The sequence below is a fragment of the Molossus molossus genome, unplaced genomic scaffold (assembly GCF_014108415.1).
Source record: "Molossus molossus isolate mMolMol1 unplaced genomic scaffold, mMolMol1.p scaffold_m16_p_4, whole genome shotgun sequence".
Classification (NCBI taxonomy): Eukaryota; Metazoa; Chordata; class Mammalia; order Chiroptera; family Molossidae; genus Molossus; species Molossus molossus.
The window spans coordinates 98795788-98818635 of record NW_023425377.1 but is presented as its reverse complement, the minus strand read 5'-3'; the positions used below and the strand labels follow the sequence as shown (position 1 = coordinate 98818635).

The 22848-nt window shown below is 34.4% G+C and overlaps 1 protein-coding gene across 1 annotated transcript in view; it reads left to right on the top strand.

Annotated features, from left to right (window-relative positions):
• FSTL5 (follistatin like 5) overlaps nucleotides 1-22848 on the top strand; it is a 700938-nt gene that overhangs the window by 548544 nt on the left and 129546 nt on the right. The window contains exon 9 of the mRNA XM_036241790.1: nucleotides 20657-20818. Coding sequence (XP_036097683.1) covers nucleotides 20657-20818 — 162 coding nt within the window. The remainder of the gene's footprint in view (nucleotides 1-20656; nucleotides 20819-22848) is intronic.

Genomic DNA, 22848 nt, shown 5'->3' with positions numbered 1-22848 from the left:
TTCTGTCTTTAAATATCACAAGCATTTGCAGTTGGTTACTCTCTCCGCCTGGAAAACTTTCCAGATTCCCATAAGGCTCCGTTTCAACCTCTTTCAACCCCGTGGTTAAATGCCCTTTCTTAATGAAGTCCATCGAGACTACAAAATTGAAAATTAAACCTGGTTCCCACCTCCCACACTGAGGTCTCTCTCAACTTCATCCATAGCACGATTACCTTCTACTAAGTTGCCATATACTATTTACACTGTTTTAGTTTGTTCTAATATTTTAACATCTCTGATAAGGAATACTTTCTACAATATATGGTTATAAAAATCAATGTATTTATTAAACTGGCAGCACTTTTTTTTGTGAGTGGTACATAAATGATAGCATCTTAGATTTAATTAATGAGGTCATTTACTTATTTTATATGTTTATAGTTTATTTTTGGTTTCTCTCAGTAAAGGATTAACAAAAATATAAGATAAAGGAGAAGATCCAGATCCATTCTCCTCTTCTCTCTCTCCTTCCTCCCTCCCTCCCTCCCTCCCTCCCTCCCTGCCTCCCTCCCTCCCTCCCTCTCTCCCTCTCTCTCTCTCTCTCCTCTCTCTCTCTCTCTCTCTCTCTCTCTCTCTGCTTTTAGGTCCCAGTACAGTGCCTTGCACATAGTTATGACTCAATGAATGTTTGCTCAATCAATGCACATGAATAGATAAACACATTTTTCCCATTAGTTTCTGGTTCAAGATCCCACTGAAGAATCAGGCTAATCTGCTATCTGAGGTATTTTCACTCAACTTTGCTGTCTGATTGCTAGGGATTATCTATGGTTTTATCAAACAGGCAACTAAACTAAAACACTTACTCATTTTTAAGAGTACCTTTTTAAAGAGCCACTGCTCATGGTGTGTGTGTCTCTGTGTGTGTGTGTGTGTGTGTGTGACTTGAACCTGAAGATCTAATTTTTCTTTTCCTATCTGTCTGCTCTGTCCTCTAAGATGTTCTCCTAAGTAAACATTTTTTCTAGTTTAATCAGTCTTTCTTCCTTTATTTTATTCTCATGTTCCACTACTCATACCCTGATTAGAATTGAAGAATACTTTGTGAACCACTTCAGTTCCTCCTTGACATCCTAGGAAACCTCATTCTTAGAGACAGGGAAGGCATGGAAGTTAAACTGATGTCCCAGGCTTTACATCGTGTCGCCCTTGAGATTTATTTCTCTAATGTAAGAGTCTTTTTTATGTTGTATTTTTTTATTGATAAGATATGCAATTATCATTTGGGTGAAGACATACTGTACATCTTTGCAATCTAAAGCCTTGATACACGTCTATATAGATGAGGAAACCAGAGATCAGGTTTACCCCTCTGTCTGATAGTAGAGTGTTCCTATTAAACTTCTCACTCAGATATAAAATGTATAAGCAGTTACCTAAGGACAGATCTTGTTAATGGGCGCACAAGATAAGTGGAGATAAAGCACAGATGCTCACAGACACAGTTCCACGTTCTGGTGCTTGAAGCTGAGGCATTGAGAGCATTTCCTAGGGAGGAGCCTGGGGGCCACTCCGCTGTTCTGGGTGTGCACAGCTTCCGTGACAGTTAGGGAAACCAGGTGCCCTGTAGGTCTTCTGTGATGTGATGTGAACTTTTGAAAAGTGGGGGATACTTGTACTTGTGACCAAATAGCAGTGGGCTGGTGCCCCCAAGCCTTTGAACAAGCCCCACTTTATGGAAAATTAGTTCTACAAGACCCCTTTTTTGTAACTACTGGAGGCTAATGGAATTTGGGTAGTCAGTTCAGTACTTCCTACCTAGGACTGCTACTAATAACTTAAAACAATAATCTATACTTAGTGCTCTGTAATATTCATGAAAATTAGCTGCCTGTGCACTAGGGAGAAAGAAAAAAAAACTCCACAAAAGTCTGCAGATGTGCTTGGGAAACACAGTGAAGGCCTCTTTCTGATACCTAATGGAGAGAACCTACCCCTCCTTTGGGCCGGACCGCAGTACCACACCAGAGTGCACCTGTGTGATCTGAAGTTGAACTGGACAGTTCACACACAGGTACCCTGCTTCCTGAGGGCTGTATTTGTTAGTCACAGCTCTGCCTGCATAAACAGAACGACCCATGTATGGGGAAATGTCACCCAATGAGATCACATCTAATTAGCTCATATTTATTAAAGTGTAAATCCTGAAACCATGCGCTGAGGCTGTAGCATATAGAAGCCAACTTGATTACTATCTAAAAAAATTAACTTCGAGGCACATACCACCAGGGCTATGTTACGCACTGGTGCCAACTTCAAAAGTTGTAATTTCTCCTAGTGTTAGTGTGTCAACCACTTTTTGTGAGTTTCACAAGGTTTCCCAAAGCATGATATTGGGCGTTCAGGATATCCATCAAGAACACTCTCTTGTGATCTTGTCTTTAGAACTAATTTAGAGAAAGATGCAGTAGAGTCATATAAAGGACAAAATATCATCTGCATTACAGAAATGCTGCTTAGATAACAAGGTAGACATATAAGGCGATCATTTAATTGCCAGGATTGAATTTGCCATCACGTCATGAACATGACTACCAACCTCAGCACATAGAAGCGGAGCCAATACCACTGATTTTGACAAAAGAGAAGGCATCTCTTTGCAGGCAGGCCCGGGTTTAAGAAGAGATGAGTGGAATACGCTGTCTTTCTCAAAACACACAAAGTAGATGCCTTTTTTCTCTTCTCACTACTGGACTTAGTAAGGGCAGGGGAGAAAGTCTTCTGCATGATTCAGAGAGGTGTGTGGAGTCTTTTGTTAATAGGAGCAAATCTCTCAGGCAGATGACTCTTTCTCAGACACTAACGTTCCTTATTCCCCTACAATAGATGCATTCAGCTATAAGTGAATATACTTGTGTACTTTTGTGTGAATGTACTGAATCTTGTTTTTTAATATTACAAAATTATTTTTCTTCATAGAAGTAGGATGATTATGTCTGCACTCTTATTGAAATGAGCACGACTTGGTTTGCTAGATTAGTTTACACAGGTGGAGAGAAATGGTATTTCGCAGATTCCTTCTGTGTATACAAGTACTGGGTTATGTTACAAAACACTCGTGAGTGGTCAGCACTTAAAGAACAGTATAATGGCTAATTAATGTAATGATACTTGTATAACAAGAGAGTCGAAAGAAGGTTAATGTGATAATGAGGCTTATTTGATCTTAAAGATTTAGCATGAGGGCACTCTCAAGATAGCTTAATTAGAGTTTAAGCACCTTTTGCAATTTGCTTGTGTACTTGTTAATCCATATGTTCTAAAAATAAATTTTACTTCATTTAAATTAATGAATTTGCCTGATCTCTTTCCCTGTGCTATTTTACTGTTACTGATGGTGGTTTCTTGATTTTTTTATTTGATGTGTATTATTTATGATTACTTCCTCGCCATTATGCTTAAATTCTAGTTCAATTCAAAAGAGTAAAAACATTTTAAAATTGCAAAACAATAGCTTAGTGTAATTCAGCCATTATGACAAGTCATGGCTAGACTCATTAACTAATCTTTATGTAATTTAGTACACATTAGTATCATGCAATATAGCAGTGAATTTGATTTTATTCTTTGATACCTGTGTCATTTTTAAACTTGACCTACTAGGAAGAACATTTTAGAATTAATTTAACAATGAAACAAAACATCATTTGTAGCAGTAATTCAGTCAATAATGTATAGTTTTCCGGAGCCCTGGGAAAATGTAAGATTACGTTTGCACATTCTGTATCTAGGCTTTTATGAGTTCTCCAAATTAATATTTTTTTATGTTTTCCTTATATTTATGATTGATTATTATAATTGATTTGTATGATCTTTACTACTCACTCCTCATTTATTTTTCAATGCAGTTTACAATTACAGCACACATTAATTCTTCAAGCTCTTAAGGTATGAGTGCTGATTTCGGTGGGTCTCTTTCTCTGGACTATTTAGGTCAGATGCATATTTTAAGATTCAGTTCATTTTCCATGTTTTATATGAAAACTGCAGCTCACAGCAATCTCTTCCACCTTCCACCCTACATTACTAAATGTTTTTTTCTCATTAATAGTAATTCATTTGATTTTTATACCATTTTCCTTTTAGGTTGTTGCTTTGTAATTAGATATCCAAACAACGAGGGTCATATTTTATAAATTTCTTGCTTTCTCCATAGACTTAGCTTTGCATTTTGCAAATAGGAAGTAGTAAAATCTTTATTAATCTATTCTTTCATTGAACTGGAAACTTTTTTTTAACATACTAAGTAAATAATCAACTAAACGGTAGGTGAGCTGATGAAAGGTTGTCGCTCTACGTGTATCCATGGCATTTGTGCCCAGATATACTCCCCTCAGAAGGATGAAATCAGCACTTGGACTCATCCGTCAGCAGGTTAGATCATGAATTAAATGTTCCAGTGTCATAAGCAAAGACGTGGTTCCAACCCATAAATCCTTTTTGAAATTTGAGGCATAAGACAATTCCAAAAAGTTGTGTGTGAAGTGTAAAAGAAAAACTTGCAAAATGGACCACTGACACACCCTTGGCTTCCTTCAACTTTCTATGACTAGCAGGATTGCCACTCATGTAGATAAATAATTATACATGAGAATCAGGGAGAAAGATGTAGTCAGGCAAATAGCATTTTTTTCTCAAAAACCTACATATAGATTTATTTAAATATACTTATGAGAATACATTAAGTACAAAGGTGTTTTAATTTAGTTACTATTAGACAAGCATACTTCTAAAACCTTAATGTCAGTAAATACTTCATCTTGACCGAGTACTAAAAGATGTGGTAATTATTGCTAATTATGATGATTATGATGACAGAAAAGATATACTGAAAAATAATGAGAAATCAGGATGGATTAGAAGACTGTGGTTATTTATTGCTAGTAATGGTCTGAGAATCTCTCTTAGCTTTTGGCTCCAAATTTCCAGGTAACATAAATTAGTTTAAATAAGTTTGCCAGAGGGTGTGAGTGGGAGGTTGCTGTACACTGGCATCTATAACAGTGACTTGAGACTATGCTTCATGACAAAATGCGGATCATTTTGTCTGTCATGTTGCATAAGGGATTAACAATGGAATATATATTATTTGTGATGATTAGTAGCGCTCTATCCTAGTATTAGATAATTTATGCGATTACATTTTGAATTTTCTTTAATTCGCTTTTTTGAGACCACTGATTTAAAAAATATATAAAAATATGTATTGTGCAAGCAAAACACCCAATCATAGTAACACCTCTACAACTCAATAATCTTCCCCATAAATTCTAAGTCATAGTGTCTTAAAAAAATAACATAATAAGATTTCTTAGAAAGTATCTGGGAAATTTTGTGGGTGATAACAAGGTATTATATTGTAACTGTCATATATTAAAATTATTAGTATCACTTTTGAAAGTGAATCTTTTAAAGTAACCTTATGTTGAGGAAATAACAAATTGCTCATGGGAAGTCACTGTTTTAGAAGGAAGAAAAATATTTAATCAACTGATATATTTTAGCAAATATTTTAAGTTATAGTGTAGCAAAAAATATGGTAAATAGTAGTGCCATCTATTGATAAAACTGAAAACTACAGTTTTTTATTACATAGGAAAACTAAGATTTTCACACAGGAATATATTTCCAAAACACTAGTGATTCCTTATTTTTTGATTATTTAAAATTATTATTATGTCACATTAAATATTGGGACTATGTTAGAAATATGTGTGTATATATGTGCGTATATGTATATATAATTAATAAATTGATATTTCTAATAAATACTGGTTTTTGGTTTAAGTTTAGTTAAACTGACTGTCACTCATTTTAATATTAATAAATTCAATTACTGAAGGAATTAAATTTAATATTAAATACTTTCCACTGAAAAACAAAACAAAAAACAAGCAATTAATACCTATATGGTAGCTGGATCCTGTCCTTTAAAAAAACAAAAAAAAAATTATTGACTGAGTTGAGAGAGAGAGGGAGAGAGAAACATCAATTTGTTGTTCTACTCATTTATATATTCATTGGCTGATTCATGTATGTGCCTTGATGGGGGATCGAACCCAAAACCTTAACATATCAGGAGGATGCTTCAACCACTGAACTACCCAGTCAGGGTGCATTGTCGCTTTTGTATTCATTCTATTTTAATGTGCAGAAAATACCTCAACATGTAAAAAGTTCATGTTTACCTTTTAGCGTCCTTCTATGACTATTTTAATTTTTTTTTTTCTTTATAATTTTGGTTTCAAGTATGGACCACTACTTGAAAACTCTTACATGGTTTTGGCTGTTATTAATAATTTAAAATTATATCTTTGTCCATTAGATTCCACATATAAGTAAAATCACACTTGGAATGTATATAATTTTATTAACTAATATCACCCCAATAAGTTCAATAAACATTAAAAAAATAAATTATACCTTTAATTTTTTCCAAATTTGCTTACAGTACACCTGGCTAGAACAATCTATGTGCTGTGTGGTCAGATTGTCAGGGTGATATTAAATAGTGTAGGAGAGGAGATTAACACAGACATATGCTCAGGAGGGAGGAGAAAGCAGCTGATATCCTCTAGGGTATGATCAAACTGGGTGCTGCAGCTGACACGTACCAGAGCACTACCAGGTACAGCAGAGGAAACAGTATTGTTGACAAGAGCAGAAACTGAGAACAAGCGCAGCCTCAATGGGAAGGCGCTAAAAGGGGCTGAGGTGAAATCAGGGCCAGCTTTGGCACATTGTGGAGGTGACTGTGGAACACAAAACTGGGATTAAGCTCTCGCTCATTCATTTACTCACACATATGTAATTCATCTAATGTAGAACTGTAGCTTGAGATCTATTATGTACTCTGCTGGAGGCTAAGGATCCAACAGTGAGAAAATAAGTTTCTTTGAAGAGCTCATTGTCATTCGTGATACTAGTCCAACTTCTCATGTATTAAATACAAGCTGCCATTATTTCAAAAAACTTTGCTGCCATTGGTCTGATCATATAATAAAGAGAGAAATTTATGATGAACCAAATATGAATGGAACTATGAAGCTACAAAAATCAAGAGGGTGGGATACTGGCATAGGGTGGGCATGTAGATCAATGGAACAGAACTGAGAGAACTGGAGAAGATAAAATGACTGCTGGGTAGGAAGGGCATGGAGGAATGCAAACCTAAAACTAGAACCCACGAGATTGGGCTAGGACACGTGTCATTTCTCACTGCCTCCCAACTTGATGAAGTTAGTGTCCTAAAATTCTGACTGTCTTTTGTCCAGAACCAAATGCACATTGTGCCCAGGAACTGACACAGTTGAAGGGAAGTTGGAACAATTGTGGGCCCGGCTGTAACCCCACACCAACCACGTGACCCCAGATAAGCCACCATATATGTGAGCTGTAAGATCACAGGGTGACCCTGCCCCAGCATTCAAACATGGCTTTATTTCTGCCCACCAAACCTTGGACAAAATTAAAATTACAGTGACTCATTACTCATCCTAACTGGAAACATACAAGAGAAGGAATTCTTGGAAATGCTGTTCATCCAAACCAATTTGAAACATAAACCATTATTATTTTTTTAATCTGTCTTTACACAAATGCTAACATACTGTATTCACTGTTCTCTTTCTTTCATTTTTGCCTTGTATTTTTTTGAGCTATGAATCTCATAGCATGAATTTTACCCTTTTAAAAGATGGACAATTTAGTGGGTTTTTTGGTGTATTCCCAGAATTTTACAACTATCACCACTAATTCCACAATATTTTCACCACTTCAGACAGACGCCTGTAGCAATTGGCAGTCACTTGACATTCACCCTCAACCCTCCAGCCCCTGGCAACCACTAACCTGCTTTCTGTTTCTATGGATGTGCCTATTCTCACACTTTACATCAATCTTCTGTTTGACTGTCTGCCCTGTGGACTTCAAGCTCCAGAATCAGACAAGAGACAAGAGGCTGTTCATCCAGCTCATAGAATGGAATTGTATAAGGTCACATTCCTATAACGGATCTAGATAGATGATAGAGAGATGATGATAGATAGATAGATGATTGATGGATGGATGGATAGATAGATAGATAGATAGATAGATAGATAGATAGATAGATAGATAGATAGATAGATAGATGATAGATAGATAGAATCTACATATAATGCATATAATGTTAATGATATATAAAGGCATATATATGTAGATAGTGACATTCAGTGAAAAATGTACAACTAAAGCATGAATAGAAAAGTTGGGAGATGAAAAAAGATAAAAGGCTAGTAAAGAAAAGGTGGAGGAGAATAAAAGGGAAGAGATAAGGAGGAAGAAGTGCTGGCAGGGAAGGAGAAAACAGGGAAGGAAGAACAGAAAGAGGAGAGCAGATAAAGCAGGGATAGGAGAGCTTGAAGGAGGAGGAGAGAGAAAGGAGCACGTAATGATTTGGAAACATTCATTTAGGCATTTAGGAAAGGGTTGGCAAGATATCAGTTTTGAGAGCTAAGTGCAGACCAGATAAAAAAAGGGCATTTTATGTTAGGCAGTTTGGATACTGTTTGGAAAATACAAGGGAGTGATGATGTAACACAGGACCTTGAATAGGTGAGATGCAATATCCTACTTTCATTTAAAAAATCATCTTTGTAATGATGTGGACAAGACACTTGTGTGGGTCTGTGGGGCAGAAGGCTAGTTAAGAGATTTCTGAATTATCAATGACTAGAAATAGTAAACTTTTTAAGTTTAGGGTATTTTTAAGATTAGTAAAACCCAAATTTAAGGTAGAAAAAGGAGTTAAAATTGAAGAACAATAATTATGTTATGGTAAATAGTTATACTGTATATTGTTTAGCAGGGTTGTTAATGAATTAAAGGGACAAGACACAGATGAATCCTTGTCTTTTAGTTTGGCTAGATATTATGATTAATGTTGGAGACAACGTTACTTGCATATACATTTACAGGAAGCATACCATTTTTGAGCAGAACATGGCATTTGCTTCAGATGTGACCTACATTAGTTGCTGGCAGCAACCACCACTAGGGCATGAAAACAAACTAACAAAACAAATACTCCTGTCTAGTCGGGACACACGTGAGCATTGAGGTATCTGGAAAGAGCTCCTAGAAAGCAGAACAGTGAGGATGCAGAGTATGGAAGGACCAGGACCAAGGGGTGGCCTGGGAATGTTTGAATGACATTTTGATGGTTTCCATCAGATGACTTATTTCTGCTGAACTACTCAGGGTGGACCTTTCTCCATTAATGAAATAAATGATGTGTATTTGAAATATCTATCTATCTATCTATCTATCTATCTATCTATCTATCTATCTATCCATCCATCCATCTATCATCTATCTGTCTATCTATCTGTCTATCTATCTATCTATCTATCTATCTATCTATCTATCTATCATCTATCATCTATCTATCATCTATCTATCATCTATCTATCTATCTATCTATCTATCTATCTATCTATCTATCTATCTATCTATCATTTTATTCCTCACTCTAGGACATTTTTGCATTTATCTTCAGATAGAGTGGGAGGTAGAGAGGGAGGAAGAGAGAGAGAAAAAATCGATGTGACATAGACACATCAACTGGATGCCACCCACATGACCCCAATAGGGGCCAGGGACAAACTGCAGCCGAGGTACGTGCCCTTAGCAGGAACTGAACCTGGGACTCTCTGGTCCACAGGCCAACGCTCCAACTACTGAGCCAAACGGGCCAGAGTGAAGAACGAGAATATTAAATTGACACAGTGAAGCTACAGAACATATTTATTACTACAAAGATCCCTAATGTTCTACACTCACTTCTCTCCTGTCCCCACTCCCTTATTAACCCCTAGCAACCATTTGTATGTTCTCCTTTTTTATAACTTGTATTTCAAGACTTATATAAATGCAATAATACTGTGTATCATTTTGGAATAGACATTTTTTTTCTCATTCAGCACTCTTATCTGGAGATTTCACCTATGCTGTGTGAATCAACAGTTTGTTTCTTTTTACTGCTAAATAGTAGTTCATGGTAAACACCAGAGTTTGCTTAACTATTTACCTGTTGAAAGACATCTGGGCTAGTTCCAGTTGTTGTCTATTGCAAATAATGCTGTAAAAAATATTCATGTAGAGGTTTTTATGTGAACTTAAATGTTCATTTCTCTGGGATATGCTCAGCAGTTTAATTGTTAAGTCATATTGTAGTTGCATGTTTAATTTTCTTAAAAAAACAAAAACAAAAACTGATGTAGTGCCTAAACCATTATACATTATCACTAGGAGTGAATGAATGATTCAGTTTCTTTGCATCCTTGCAAGCATTTGGCATTATCACTATTTTTATTTTAGCCATTCTGATAGCTGTGTAGGGTTGTCTTATCATATTAATTTGCATTTATTTAATGGCTGATGATGGCAAACATATTTTCATGTGAGTATTTGTCATCTGTACATCATCTTCAGTACAATGTCCTCTCATGTCTTTGGACCATTTTCTAATTGTATTACTGTTTTTCACTTCTGAGTTTTGATAGTTCTTTAGACAGTCTAGTTTACTAGTTTTGGGTTATATATATAGTTTGTAAATATTTCCCTCTATTCTGTAGCTGGTTTTTTAATCCATTTACAAGGCCTTCCCAGAGCAAACGTTTTTAATTGTGGTAGAGTCCATTTATCAATTTTTGCTTTTATGGATAGTGATTTTGGTGTCAGGGTTAATAATTCTGAGCTGAATCTTAGAAAATGATAACTTTTTCTTATGTATTTTCCTTAAAGTTTTATATTCTGCATTTAAGTTTACATCTATTTTGAGTTATTATTTTATAAGATGTGAGATATAAATCAATAATAATTTTATGACAGAGGATGCTATATTAACACTAACAACAAGAGAAATAGAAACCTCCATCCATGAGTATGACCTTGAGTAGCAGGTGATGGGAGAAATGACACAAGCCCTAACCCCCTTTCAGCCAATAACATAATAGGTATGAAAAAACATACCAAAAAACTCAGATAAAATAAACACGAGTTTGAATGAACTTATTGTAAAGGATATTAAAACTTATTTTAAAGCTACTATGTTAACAGAAGAATATTACATAAATTTATGGAAAAGATAGAATTAATGGTAGAAAGAGATGAAATTGGTATATGTATAAAATCATTTAGTTATGAAAGTATATATGTGTGTATATGATGTACAAAATAGAAATAAATGAAAATTATGCTAAAATATATACAATGACTGAAGAATTATTATATATAGTCTAAGATGAAGAAAGAATATCAAATTAGAAAGAATATATTGCTTTATTCTTGGGTAATGTATGAAAAAAATCAACCCTAAAAAGAGAAAATTATGTTTTTTTCAGAAATTACATAAAAATCTGTAAAAATTAAAGTGAACATTGGATGGCAAACTAGGTTGTTATCTACTAGTAAATATAATTGAATTACAATAAATTAAATATTAACACTTTATTTAGGAAAATATTTATACAACCGTGGATGGCATTGTGTTTCTTTAGCAAGACAAGGGATCCAATAGTAAGAAAATAGATGTCTGATAGGTTATATTAAATAAAAATATTCTGTATTATAATTATTCAAAATAAATAGGCTAGATAAAATATTTACAATACAAATAAGAAATAAAGAATCATTGCATGATTTTTTTAGTTGAACAAGTATCCATACTTATTAACAATAAAAAGTTAATAAAGGCTATAAACAGGCCATTCATGGAAGGAATCAAAATGACTAATGAGTGTATCAAAATATGCTATTGTAGAAATCAATGAAATTCAGTTTAATATGAAATGAGAAATCATTTGCCATAATAGAATGTTTACTAACATCTATGTCAGATGAGTTTGTGGAAATACGGAACTTCTCATACATTGGTTAGTTTTGGGAGACAGGATTCCTATGAAATGTTAGCAAAGTAATCTAGCCTCATCTATCTAATTTTAAATGCAGGCATTTTTTTTAAATGTATCAATTCATTTTATTAATTCTTGCCACTTCGCCACAGATTTAGAAAAACAACATCCTTTGTATTATTACCTTGAAAGCTTCTGTTATGTTTTCTTTTGTGTTTCAGAGATCATTTCTGAAAATGATGGCTTGTGAGACTTCATAATTGAGGACTAAAAGAGCCACAAAATTTAAGGATCAGCACAATAGATTTAGGTTAATTAAACTAGGATGAACAACTCTCTCTTTCAAAAGGGCTTAAAAAGTGGTGAGAATTTACAATGCTGCAAGATAAATAGAAAGACCAAATAAAAAAAGTCACAAAAGTTTAGGACCATAAGGATGTTGGTGTTAATTTATATTTTGCCTCCAACATTTGTTGCATTCTCTATACTTTTATGAAGGCTGTATAATGTGATCAGGGAGTTTTGTGATATTGACAAGAGGCAGTGTGAAAGTCATGAATATAAAAAGACTGCTTTGGGACAAAGTTAAAGAGAAATTGATGGCTTTAATAATGTCAGAGACAAAAGGCATTGGACAAGCTCAGTAGCATTTAAAATATTTATTAAACCCAGTCTGTAATTTTTCATGGAAAAGTTGCTTAAATGACAAAGGAATCATAATGCAAACAGAACAATCCAGATGCCACTGTGAGTCAGCACTACTTCAGACGAATTTATATTCTTACCCTCAAGCTTTCTTAGAACCTTTTCTCACAGTGCAGCTGTGTGAATAATTTGTGGAAGAGCAGGGATAGAATCCTTCAGAAGAATGCAACATAATGGCACCAAGAAAGGGAAAAAGAATAACCAGTGTTTAGTTGTTTACATACCTGTGACCTGCCGATTCACCTGAAGTGCAATTTTGTTTTCAGTTAGAATGAAGTCATTGTGTTGGGTCAGTGATCCCTGCTTTCTGACTCTAAAATCAGGCTTTTAAAATACCTAGATGATGCTATTTCCATAGATTCTGGCAATACTGCAGACACTTCTAAGAACAGATCACAGAATGAAAGTTGAAGGACAGAAAAAAACGGTTTTGTCTTATAGAGATCTATTTTTTTTCCCATTAGCTTCTTTCTAATATTTGATTAGAAGGATTATTAGATTAAATAATTCTATTAGATCCATACAAATATTGTGAAAAGCACTAATTTATTATATTACAATAAAATTATTATGGACTTTCAAGAAATATATCCATCAGCCTTAACCCAGTTTTATACCTGTTATTATTATTAAATACTTCTAGGTTTTGAACTGAGAAATATTTACAATTGATTCCATATAAATCCCAAAGTTTTCAGAAAGAAAGACTTAAGAAAATAGAATTATACTAATTATGCTTCATGTTCTTTAGTTTAGCTACTCTTTTGAATTCTCAATTTAACATTTTTAGTATCGGAACACCATTTCCATTCCTTGTTTCTATACCTAATTAAAGAGCATTAGTCTTGCCCTGGCCGGTTTGGCTCAGCAGTTAGAACATTGGCCTGCCGTCCAGAGAGACCCGGGTTCGGTTCCCGCTAAGGGCACGTACCTTGGTTGCAGTTTGTCCCTGGCCCTGGTTGGGTCGTGCGGGTGGCAACCACTCGATGTGTCCCTTTCACGTCAATGTTTCTCTCTCTCTCTCTCCCACTCCATCTGAACAAAATATGGAAAAATGTCCTCGGGTGAGGTTAAAAAAAAAAAAAAAGAGCATTAGTCTATTAGTCTTATGCATATAGTATGAGAGCAACTAGTCCTCCATATATAGTATCCAATTATATACAGTATTCAACTATTTACAGATTAATTCAATCTGTTAGATGAATTAAATATAATTGTATTATATTAATTTTAGCCACATGGTAATGTGTTTTTTTTAACCTGGGTGATTGAAAACAGATAATTCAGCTTCCTTGAGAAGTTACATCTATTTGTGATGAATTATTCATTATTACTTTTAAATACAATTTTTCAAAGATCTCAAATATATATTATATATTACTACTGAAACCTAATTCACAATTTATATTAGATGCCAGATATGTACTTCTATGGGGATATTTATTTGTAATCAGTACCAGATAAGACAATTTCGGTCAAGAATACATTTTTTCCAATTTTCCCAGTGGCTAATTTTAAACCCTGAACTGAGCAGTCATACAACAGGTTAATACAAAGAAGAGAGCATATGAGACACAGAGAAAGTCATCTAGCACAATGTGCCGCATGCAGAAGTTGCTCAATAAATATTTGTAAATTGTTATTTTAAAACTCAAAATAAGTCAGATTTTATATTTTTCTTAAATTTTATTCACAGATAGAATTCATATATGTGTATCTTGCATTTCTTCCATCTCAAGTGACAGAAACTTACTTTGTTACAATTTACAGAGTGAACTGGAATAATATGTAATCTCAACTACTTAAATGTTTGTGTATAGGCACAGATAATATATTATTTGATAGTAATATTATTTGATGTTGCTTGAAAATATGTTGTCAAATAAAGCCAACTAGTTTAAACTGCTTTCTGAGTTAGGTTAGTGACAGTGAATATCATTAGGAAGTTTTCAGAGTATATAGACACTTATTTTTAAAAAATCACCTTTTGCTTACAATATCAGGAGCCTTATTTAAAGATTTTCATGATACTGCACACAAATTGGATTCTAAATCGAATCTGAAAACTCTTTGGTGTTCTTCATCAGTTTCTTTTTTCAGACTCTGCCAATAGAAGGAGAGACAAGTTCATAAAGTGCACTTCCTAACTAAAAATGACTGTAACAAATGGCTTGAAATGTTCTCTGGGGGATTATTGACTTTTTAATTCAGGCTGCCATCAATCCTCATTTATATTTCATCATATGTATCCCGGGAAAATAACCTATTTTAAATGTGTAGCTTGTCACTGAGGTTAAATAGTTGTTATGTCAATCACTTATTCTTCAATTCTATGTGCATTGAGAGATTTTTTCGGGTGATCATTTGATACCAATATACTAAATGAGAAGCATATTATATTATATGAGAATATTTTATTTTCAAATATATATTATCTAATTGTGTATAAAAGTTCAATATGACAAAAATTATCCATCATTGTTTTCCTTTCAGTTCTTGTACAAGTATATCAATAAAGTAGAATCAGCTAGGAATGTCAGGGGAAATTAAACATCTTATTTGAAAAGTTGTCCTTTTGGGGAGCATCAGTGATAAGATATGTGACTAATATAATATCTATATTTTCTAATATGAATGATGTGGAATCCATTATTATCATTGACTTGATTTATGTGTTTTCTTTCAAACTAATTTTCAAATACATTTAGGGTGTCTTCATTTTTTGCTCTTCCAAAGAATGTTGCAAGAAGCATTGATCCTTCCTTTGGTTATAAGTTCTATGGCAAGATACACTTGCTTTTATAAAATATATCTTTTTAAAAAGCTCAAACCCTAACTCCCAGGTTGTTAAGAGATTAGAGATTAGATCTGAGCATTTCAAAGAGTCTATTTACTCCAGATTTGCTGGAAGCGTATTAACTAATCACTTTAAAAAGTTATTTATTTGTACTTCCTATATAATAAAATGTTGCAAAAACCATTCTGTGTTAGATATACCAAAAGAGCTCTATATTATCAGGATGATAAGTACAAAAATATTATAGGAACGATTTTTTGAAAATTTCATTGATACTTCAAAATAAACTATTCAAGTAGTCATCAAGGGGGAAAAAAGATCTTGATTTTGCTCCCTGTCATTGTTTCAGATGTTTGCTAGTGTTTGGTGTGTATATGTTGAATTATATTTAGGAGAAAGGGAGGTGTAGCAGAATTCTAGTGCCCAGAGCTTTGAAAGTCTATTATTTTTCTGCCCTGGAACTATTAAAGGCAATATAGAAGGCAAAGTTCTAGCTGCAGACTCAAAGGGTTATTGGGCCTTTCTGAGAACCCCTCTCTTTCTCTTTATTTCTGTGTCATAGTTGACATGAGTCTAGTTTGGCTTCAACTAGTATATTGGTTTGCATTGCTTGTTTAATTTCAGTAAATCTACAAGGCCAACACTTATTCATTAGTCAATCAAATTTGTATACAGAATGGCTCTGCCAATCACTTGAAAGAAAAGTGGTAAAACTAACTTTTTGGCTGGATCTGTGACCCCAAAGAGTGTGTCATATTGGTTACAGACCCTGCATCTTTGGTGTTCTGATGAATCACCATAAAAGTCACCAGGTAGTTCAAAGTATATAGATCAACAAAATGGTGTATTTGTCCAGGTGAACAAAACTTCTGTCATTGTCTTTTGCTAAGATAGCTCCTGCAGAAAATTCGAAAATTCTTCAACTGAGAACTAGAGTGTTTTCCCCTGTTAACTAAGTCATATTCTTTTTTCTTTTTTTTTTATTCTCACCCGAGGACATTTTTGCATGTATTGTTCAGGTAGAGTGGGAGGGAGAGAGAGGAAGAGAGAGAGAGAGAGAAACATCGACGTGAAAGAGACACATCGAGTGGCTGCCACCTACACGACCAACCAGGGCCAGGGACAAACTGCAATCAAGGTACATGCCCTTAGCTGGAACCGAACCTGGGTCTCTCTGGACCACAGGCTGACGCTCTAACCACTGAGCCAAACCAGCCAGGGCAGTCATATTCTAATTAAAGCAAATGTAGGGTACATCGGCATCATGGCTGTTGTAAAGAGGAAATACTAAGATGTGAGTGTGGGTGTGAAGAGAAGAGGTTTGATAAGCCTGTAACACACATCTTGTGGACTTCTCTACGCTGTCAGATTTTTTTTTTTAATATTTTTTCTTTATTGAGTTTAGAGAGAGAGGAAAAAAGAGAGAGATAGAAACACCAATGAGAGAGAACACTGATAGGCTGCCTCCTGCATGCCCCTACTGGGGATTGGACCCACAACCTGGGCATGTGCCCTGACTGGGAATCAAACCGGCCTGTTGGTGTATGGGCCAACGCTCAACTACTGAGCCACACCAGCCGGGTGCTCTGAGGTTCTTTTGTCATTCAACTATGTATGGGGATGCAAGGATTAAATAAGGCAAGCCCTTCTGTTAAGTGGTTTAAAACAACAAACATTATCTTATGAGATAACAGTAAGTACAAATATGAGATAATAGAGAACTAGGATAATATGAAAATTCAGAGCAGGTGAGCTATGTGATTCTGCCATGAGGTCCTCTTGGAGATGGCAGTTAACACCTTGGCTGGCCCGCAGTCCTCTGAAAACTTCACGGGGCTGGGGGGCTTCCAAGACGCTCACTCACACGCCTGTTTGATCTTTGCCAGCTGTTGGCATTGGGCTTCTCTCTGTCACTTGATACATGAGCAGCACCATAAGACTGATTGAGTATCTCTATGTCATGGCTGCTGATTTCTCCAAGAGCAAGTGATCCAAAACCGAGTTAGGGGGATGCTGCAAAACTTTTTATGGCCTAATATTGGGTATCTTGCACTATCACCTTGCCATATTCTGTTTGTTAACAATGAGTCATTACATTCAGCCCACATGTAAAACGAGGAGGATTTCTCATCTCATCCATCTTATATCTGACTGTGCTGTGTTGAAGATAGGAATATCGAAGGATTTGTACAAATATTTTAATACTACCAAAAAAATGTAACCTCTCCCCTTTCTGCTCTCTAGAGGAGGTTATGTAAGATTGGTATTATTTCTTCTTTAGTTGAGGGAAAATTCTACTGTTTTCTTTGAATAAAACATTTTAATAATATATTAAATTTCTTTAAGTGTTATAAGATTTTTTTGGGTTTTGTACTACTTTTTGCATAGGTTCGTTTAGAAATTTGTGTTTCTAGAGTATGTTTATTTTATTTAAAGTTAAGTGTTGAGTTATTTTTTAAATGTACATGTTTTTATTGATATTTTAGAGAGAGAGGAAGAGAGAGAGAGATAGAAACATCAATGTGAGAGAGAAATATCGATTGGCTGCTCCTACACACCCCCTACTGGGGCTCCAGCCTGCAGCCTGGGCATGTGCCCTGACCAGGAGTCAAACTGGGACCTCTCAGTCCATGGGAGGACACTCAGTCCCTGAACCACACCAGCTGGTCTGTATGGAGTTATTATAAAGGTTGATAATAGTGGCTGATTATAAAATCTCTTTAGTTTCTGTAAGAATTTAGCTATTAGTCTAATTTTTATTATTTTTTTGTGTGTTTGTTTTTTAATGTTTTCTTCTGTGAGAACATTAAAGTTCTATTCTCTTAGAAAATTTCAACTATGCAATACAGTGTTATCACCTTTAGTCACTATGTTCTACATTACATCCTCGAACCTTATCCATCTTATAACTGACGCTACCCTTTGCCCATTTAAAAGGGTTTTTTTTGTTGTTTTTTTTTGCTCTGTCTGGGTTATTTAACTTAGGATAATGCCCTCAGTTTCATTCATGTTGTTGCAAATTACAGGATTTCCTTTTTTAAGGCTGAATAATATTCCATCATGTATGTATATTATATACACCGTATTTTCTTTATTTTTTCATTTGTTGATAGACACGTACGTTGTTTCCATACCTTGGCTATTGGGAATAATGCTGCTATAAACATGGGAGTAGAGACATTTCTCTGAGACAATGTTATTTTTTGGGATATATGCCAAGGAGTGGGGTTGCTGGATTATAAGGTATTTCTAGTTGTTGTTGCTGTGGGAGTTCCTGAACGGTCAAACTTGGAACATACTTTTAATGCACATCATTTTCTTTCCCATTGGCTAAACTCAGTGGCTGTTAGACACCACGATCAGCCGGGTTTATAAGGGGCAGCATGAAGTGTCAAGACCATTGGCCCAGGAGTCAGAGCCTCCTGGATTTTAGTATCCTCTCTGCACTCTAACAAGCTATGTGACCTGGGGAAAACGTTATGCTTCTCTGTGACTCACTTTTAAATTAACATGACTTTGAGGGATTCAGCACAAACATTCTGTGATATCTGTAATACATTATTATTTTCGCTTTTAAAGTACGGCTGTTATTATTATTTTTAGCACCAGAGTAATGGACACACATCAGAGAATAAAAGGAGACACAAAGCAAATCTTAAATTTACTGAAGAGAATATTGAGACTAAGGTTCAGAAAGAATCTGTATTAGTTCTATTTTTAAGATTTCTCTGATGAAAGTCCATACTGTTTCCCACAGTGGCTGTACCTGTTTGCATTCCCACTAACCATGTACAAATGTTCCCTTTTCACCACACCCTCACTGGCATGTACCTGTTATATCATCTTTTTGATAATAGACAACATAACAGATATGAAGTGATATTTCATAGTGGTCTTGATTTATGATTCTCTGATGATCAGTGATGTTAGAAATCGTTGGCCCTGTTGTACCTATTTTCTTTGAAGCTTGTCTGTTTAGGTCCTTGGCCCATTTTTTAAATAGTTATTTTTTTTTTTTTTGCTAGAAGGTATATGAGTTCTTAGTATATTTTGGATATTAAGTTTTCATCAAATATGTGATTTACCAATATTTTCTCCTATTCTGTAGGTTGCCTTTTCATGTTGTTTCCTTTGCTGTGTACAAAGGGTTGTCTGCCCTTTAGTTACTGAATTGTGATAGTTTATTATGTACTTATGTCTCTTATCAGATATAATCTGCAATTTTTCCAACTCTTTCAATTGTATTTTTACCTTCTTGATAGGGTCCATTTATGCACCAAATATTTTAATTTTAAAGAGATCAATTTATCAGTTTTTCTTTGTCATATATGTTTTGGGGTCATATCTAAGATTCCACGTTCAAATACAAGACCAAGAAGATTGACCCCTATGCTTTCTTCTGAGTTTTATTGTTTTAGTTCCTACATTTAGGTCTTTTACTCATTTTGAGTTAGTTTTCACATAAAAGGTATGAGGCAGGGGTCCAACTTCATTGTCTTGCATGTGGATATCCAATTGCTCCAGCATCAATTCTTGAAATGACTAGTTCTTGGCATCCATGTTGAAAATCAATTAACCGCAGATGCATAGGCTTATTTCTGCATTCCCAACTCTGTTCCATAGATTTGTATTTTTATCTTTGCCAGTCCCACTTTGTTTTGATTACTGAAGCTTCTTTGTAGTGTGATTGAAAGTTGAGAGGGATGAGGCCTCCAGTTTTGTTCTTTGTCGAGATTGTTTTGAGGTCCCAAGGAACTCCCTATGAGTCTGAGGATTGGCTCTTCTAATTCTGCAAAAAGCAGTTAGATTTTGACAAGGATTACATTATATCTTGATAACAATTGTGGAGTATTGTCATCTTATTAATAATTATTACTGATTCTTAGTATCTTACCAATTAACTCTTTCAATCTATGTACACATGATGTCTTTTTAAAATATGTTTCTATCATGCTTTGAGGACTTCTTTAATGATTAAAACACAATATCCCAGGCTCAGCTTGTATTTTCCCCTAGCATAGTCTCAGAATAGTCTTCATTCACAGATCTCTGCTGCATCTTAGTAGATAATAATATTTGGAAACTAAGATCTGGAAAAATATGCAACATCATTAAAATATACAATTTATATTTTTCTTGTATTGCAAGCTTTGTTTCTTTGTTTTAGAAAACTAAATGTGGATTACTAATTTACTTTTTTTTACCTTTCTTCTTTTAGTTCCTCCAGTGATCCGGGTATATCCAGAGAGTCAGGCTAGAGAGCCCGGGGTGACTGCAAGTTTGAGGTGCCATGCAGAGGGCATACCAAACCCTCAGCTGGGCTGGATGAAGAATGGAATTGATATTACACCAAAGCTGTCCAAACAGCTCACACTTCAAGGTGCTTTTTCATTTGCATTTTTTCTCTTAAATGACTATGAGAAATTTTATACTAAAATTTATATCACATTTTACATCATTTGGTAAAAAAAAAAAAATGAATCTTGCTGTCAACAAAATGTCATGAACATGAAGAAAATGTGGTTGTACCTACATTATCTTTGAAATAGAGTCTTTTAGTATTTTTAATATTTTAAATAATAGTCTTGTCATAATGATTAATTATGTCATTATTATGGTGATAAGTAAAATATTAAATTATATATAATTTAAATACTTGTTCTCTGAATTATAGCAGATATGCTGAACAGAATAATTGGATCTCTTTATAGAATCCAGTTCTAAAGTGACTATTTAAATGTTTAAATCATACATTAAAATATATATTATAGAGTGTGTTGATACAATAGAAATTCTTTATTGAATATTTTGCAGTATAATTTGCAAAGGAATTGAGAAAAAAATCAAAATGTTACTAAATGTTTCACATTTACATTGTTTTAGGTTATTAAATTATTGTATTCTAATATATAAAATATTCTACATATTCTAATATTCTAATGTATAAACATAATTAATCAATTATACAGATTATGGTCACAAACATATGGTAAATGAAAAACAAAAACAGACAATCTTTGAAATGTCAAATAATCAAAAGAATTAAAAGCAGTTATAAATATGTTGATCATACTAACAAGTAAAAAAAAAGGTACAAATCTTATTCATTGGCAAGAGTAGCACACAAGTCATTTTACTTGAGTTTATGTTGCATGACATTCTGTTCTTTATTTCATACTTTTAAATTCCTTCAATTCATACCTTTCTAAATAAATGTTTTTATTTTTAAAATTTTATAACCATAAACTTTTTTTATTCTACTTTAATAGTGAATGTCTTTTATCAGTATTTTAAAATACACTTTTTGAAACATTTACCTATTTATTTTTGCAAGTCAAAAATGACATGTAAAAGTGTTTTTGAACTTTAAAACCTGAGTCCTAGAAATATCTCTATTGATATAAGTAGGCCCAACAAATTTACATGTTTACATCTGCTGATTACACTTTGCTGTCTATAATCTGAGGAGAGGATTGATCTGATTAACAGAAATTAAAGTGAAGAAAGTTCTAATTAGCTTCTGATGTTTGTCATTTCTTGTCCATTTAATAGCAGTAATCCAAAAGATCATATATCTTTATTTCCAGGAATATGTAGAGACCAAAGTTAGAGAGCTGGGCACACTCCAGACTCAACTTTGAGAGTGGGGACACTTGTAAAATACCTACTGTCATTTTAAAAAGAAGGCAATATAGGTAAAGTTTTGAGAATAGACGGCAAATAATAAAAAATTAATAAGGAGCATGATCTAAGAGATAAATCTGGATGTATAGGAGTGTGGAAATTTTGTATGGCTTTATATACAACTACATATTACCGAATACTGTAGTTATTTAATTATTTATTGACTCATTAGATGCTTATTTAGCATTTCTAAGTGAGGTCCAAGTCTAGGCATTAACTGAATAACTGAATAACTGGCAATGGATGGGTTAATATGTTAATCACAGGAAGTAAAATCCTGAGAAAGCAGACATATTTCTTTGCAGGCAAATCAAGATAAATAACACAAGAGACTGAAAATCAGCAAAGTTACAGCAAAATAAGGTGATACTACCTAAGGGGGGAAAAATAAGAAAGCTAAAGATGGTAAAAAGTTTAATAATGTCAGATGCATAGAAAGGTTAAAGAAGGTCATAAAAATGCTTTCATGGGTTAGGTGATTCTTCTGCCCTTGATTTAGAAAAAAATAGTATTAGTAGCAATCATTCTGCAGTAGATTTAAAAATGAAAAGGAGACAAAAAGCATAAAAATCTCTGCCCTGGCCGGTTTGGCTCAGCGGTTAGAGCGTCGGCCTGTGGTCCAGAGAGACCCAGGTTCAGTTCCCACTAAGGGCATGTACCTTGGTTGCAGTTTGTCCCCGGCCCTGGTTGGGTCATGCAGGTGGCAACCACTCAATTTGTCCCTTT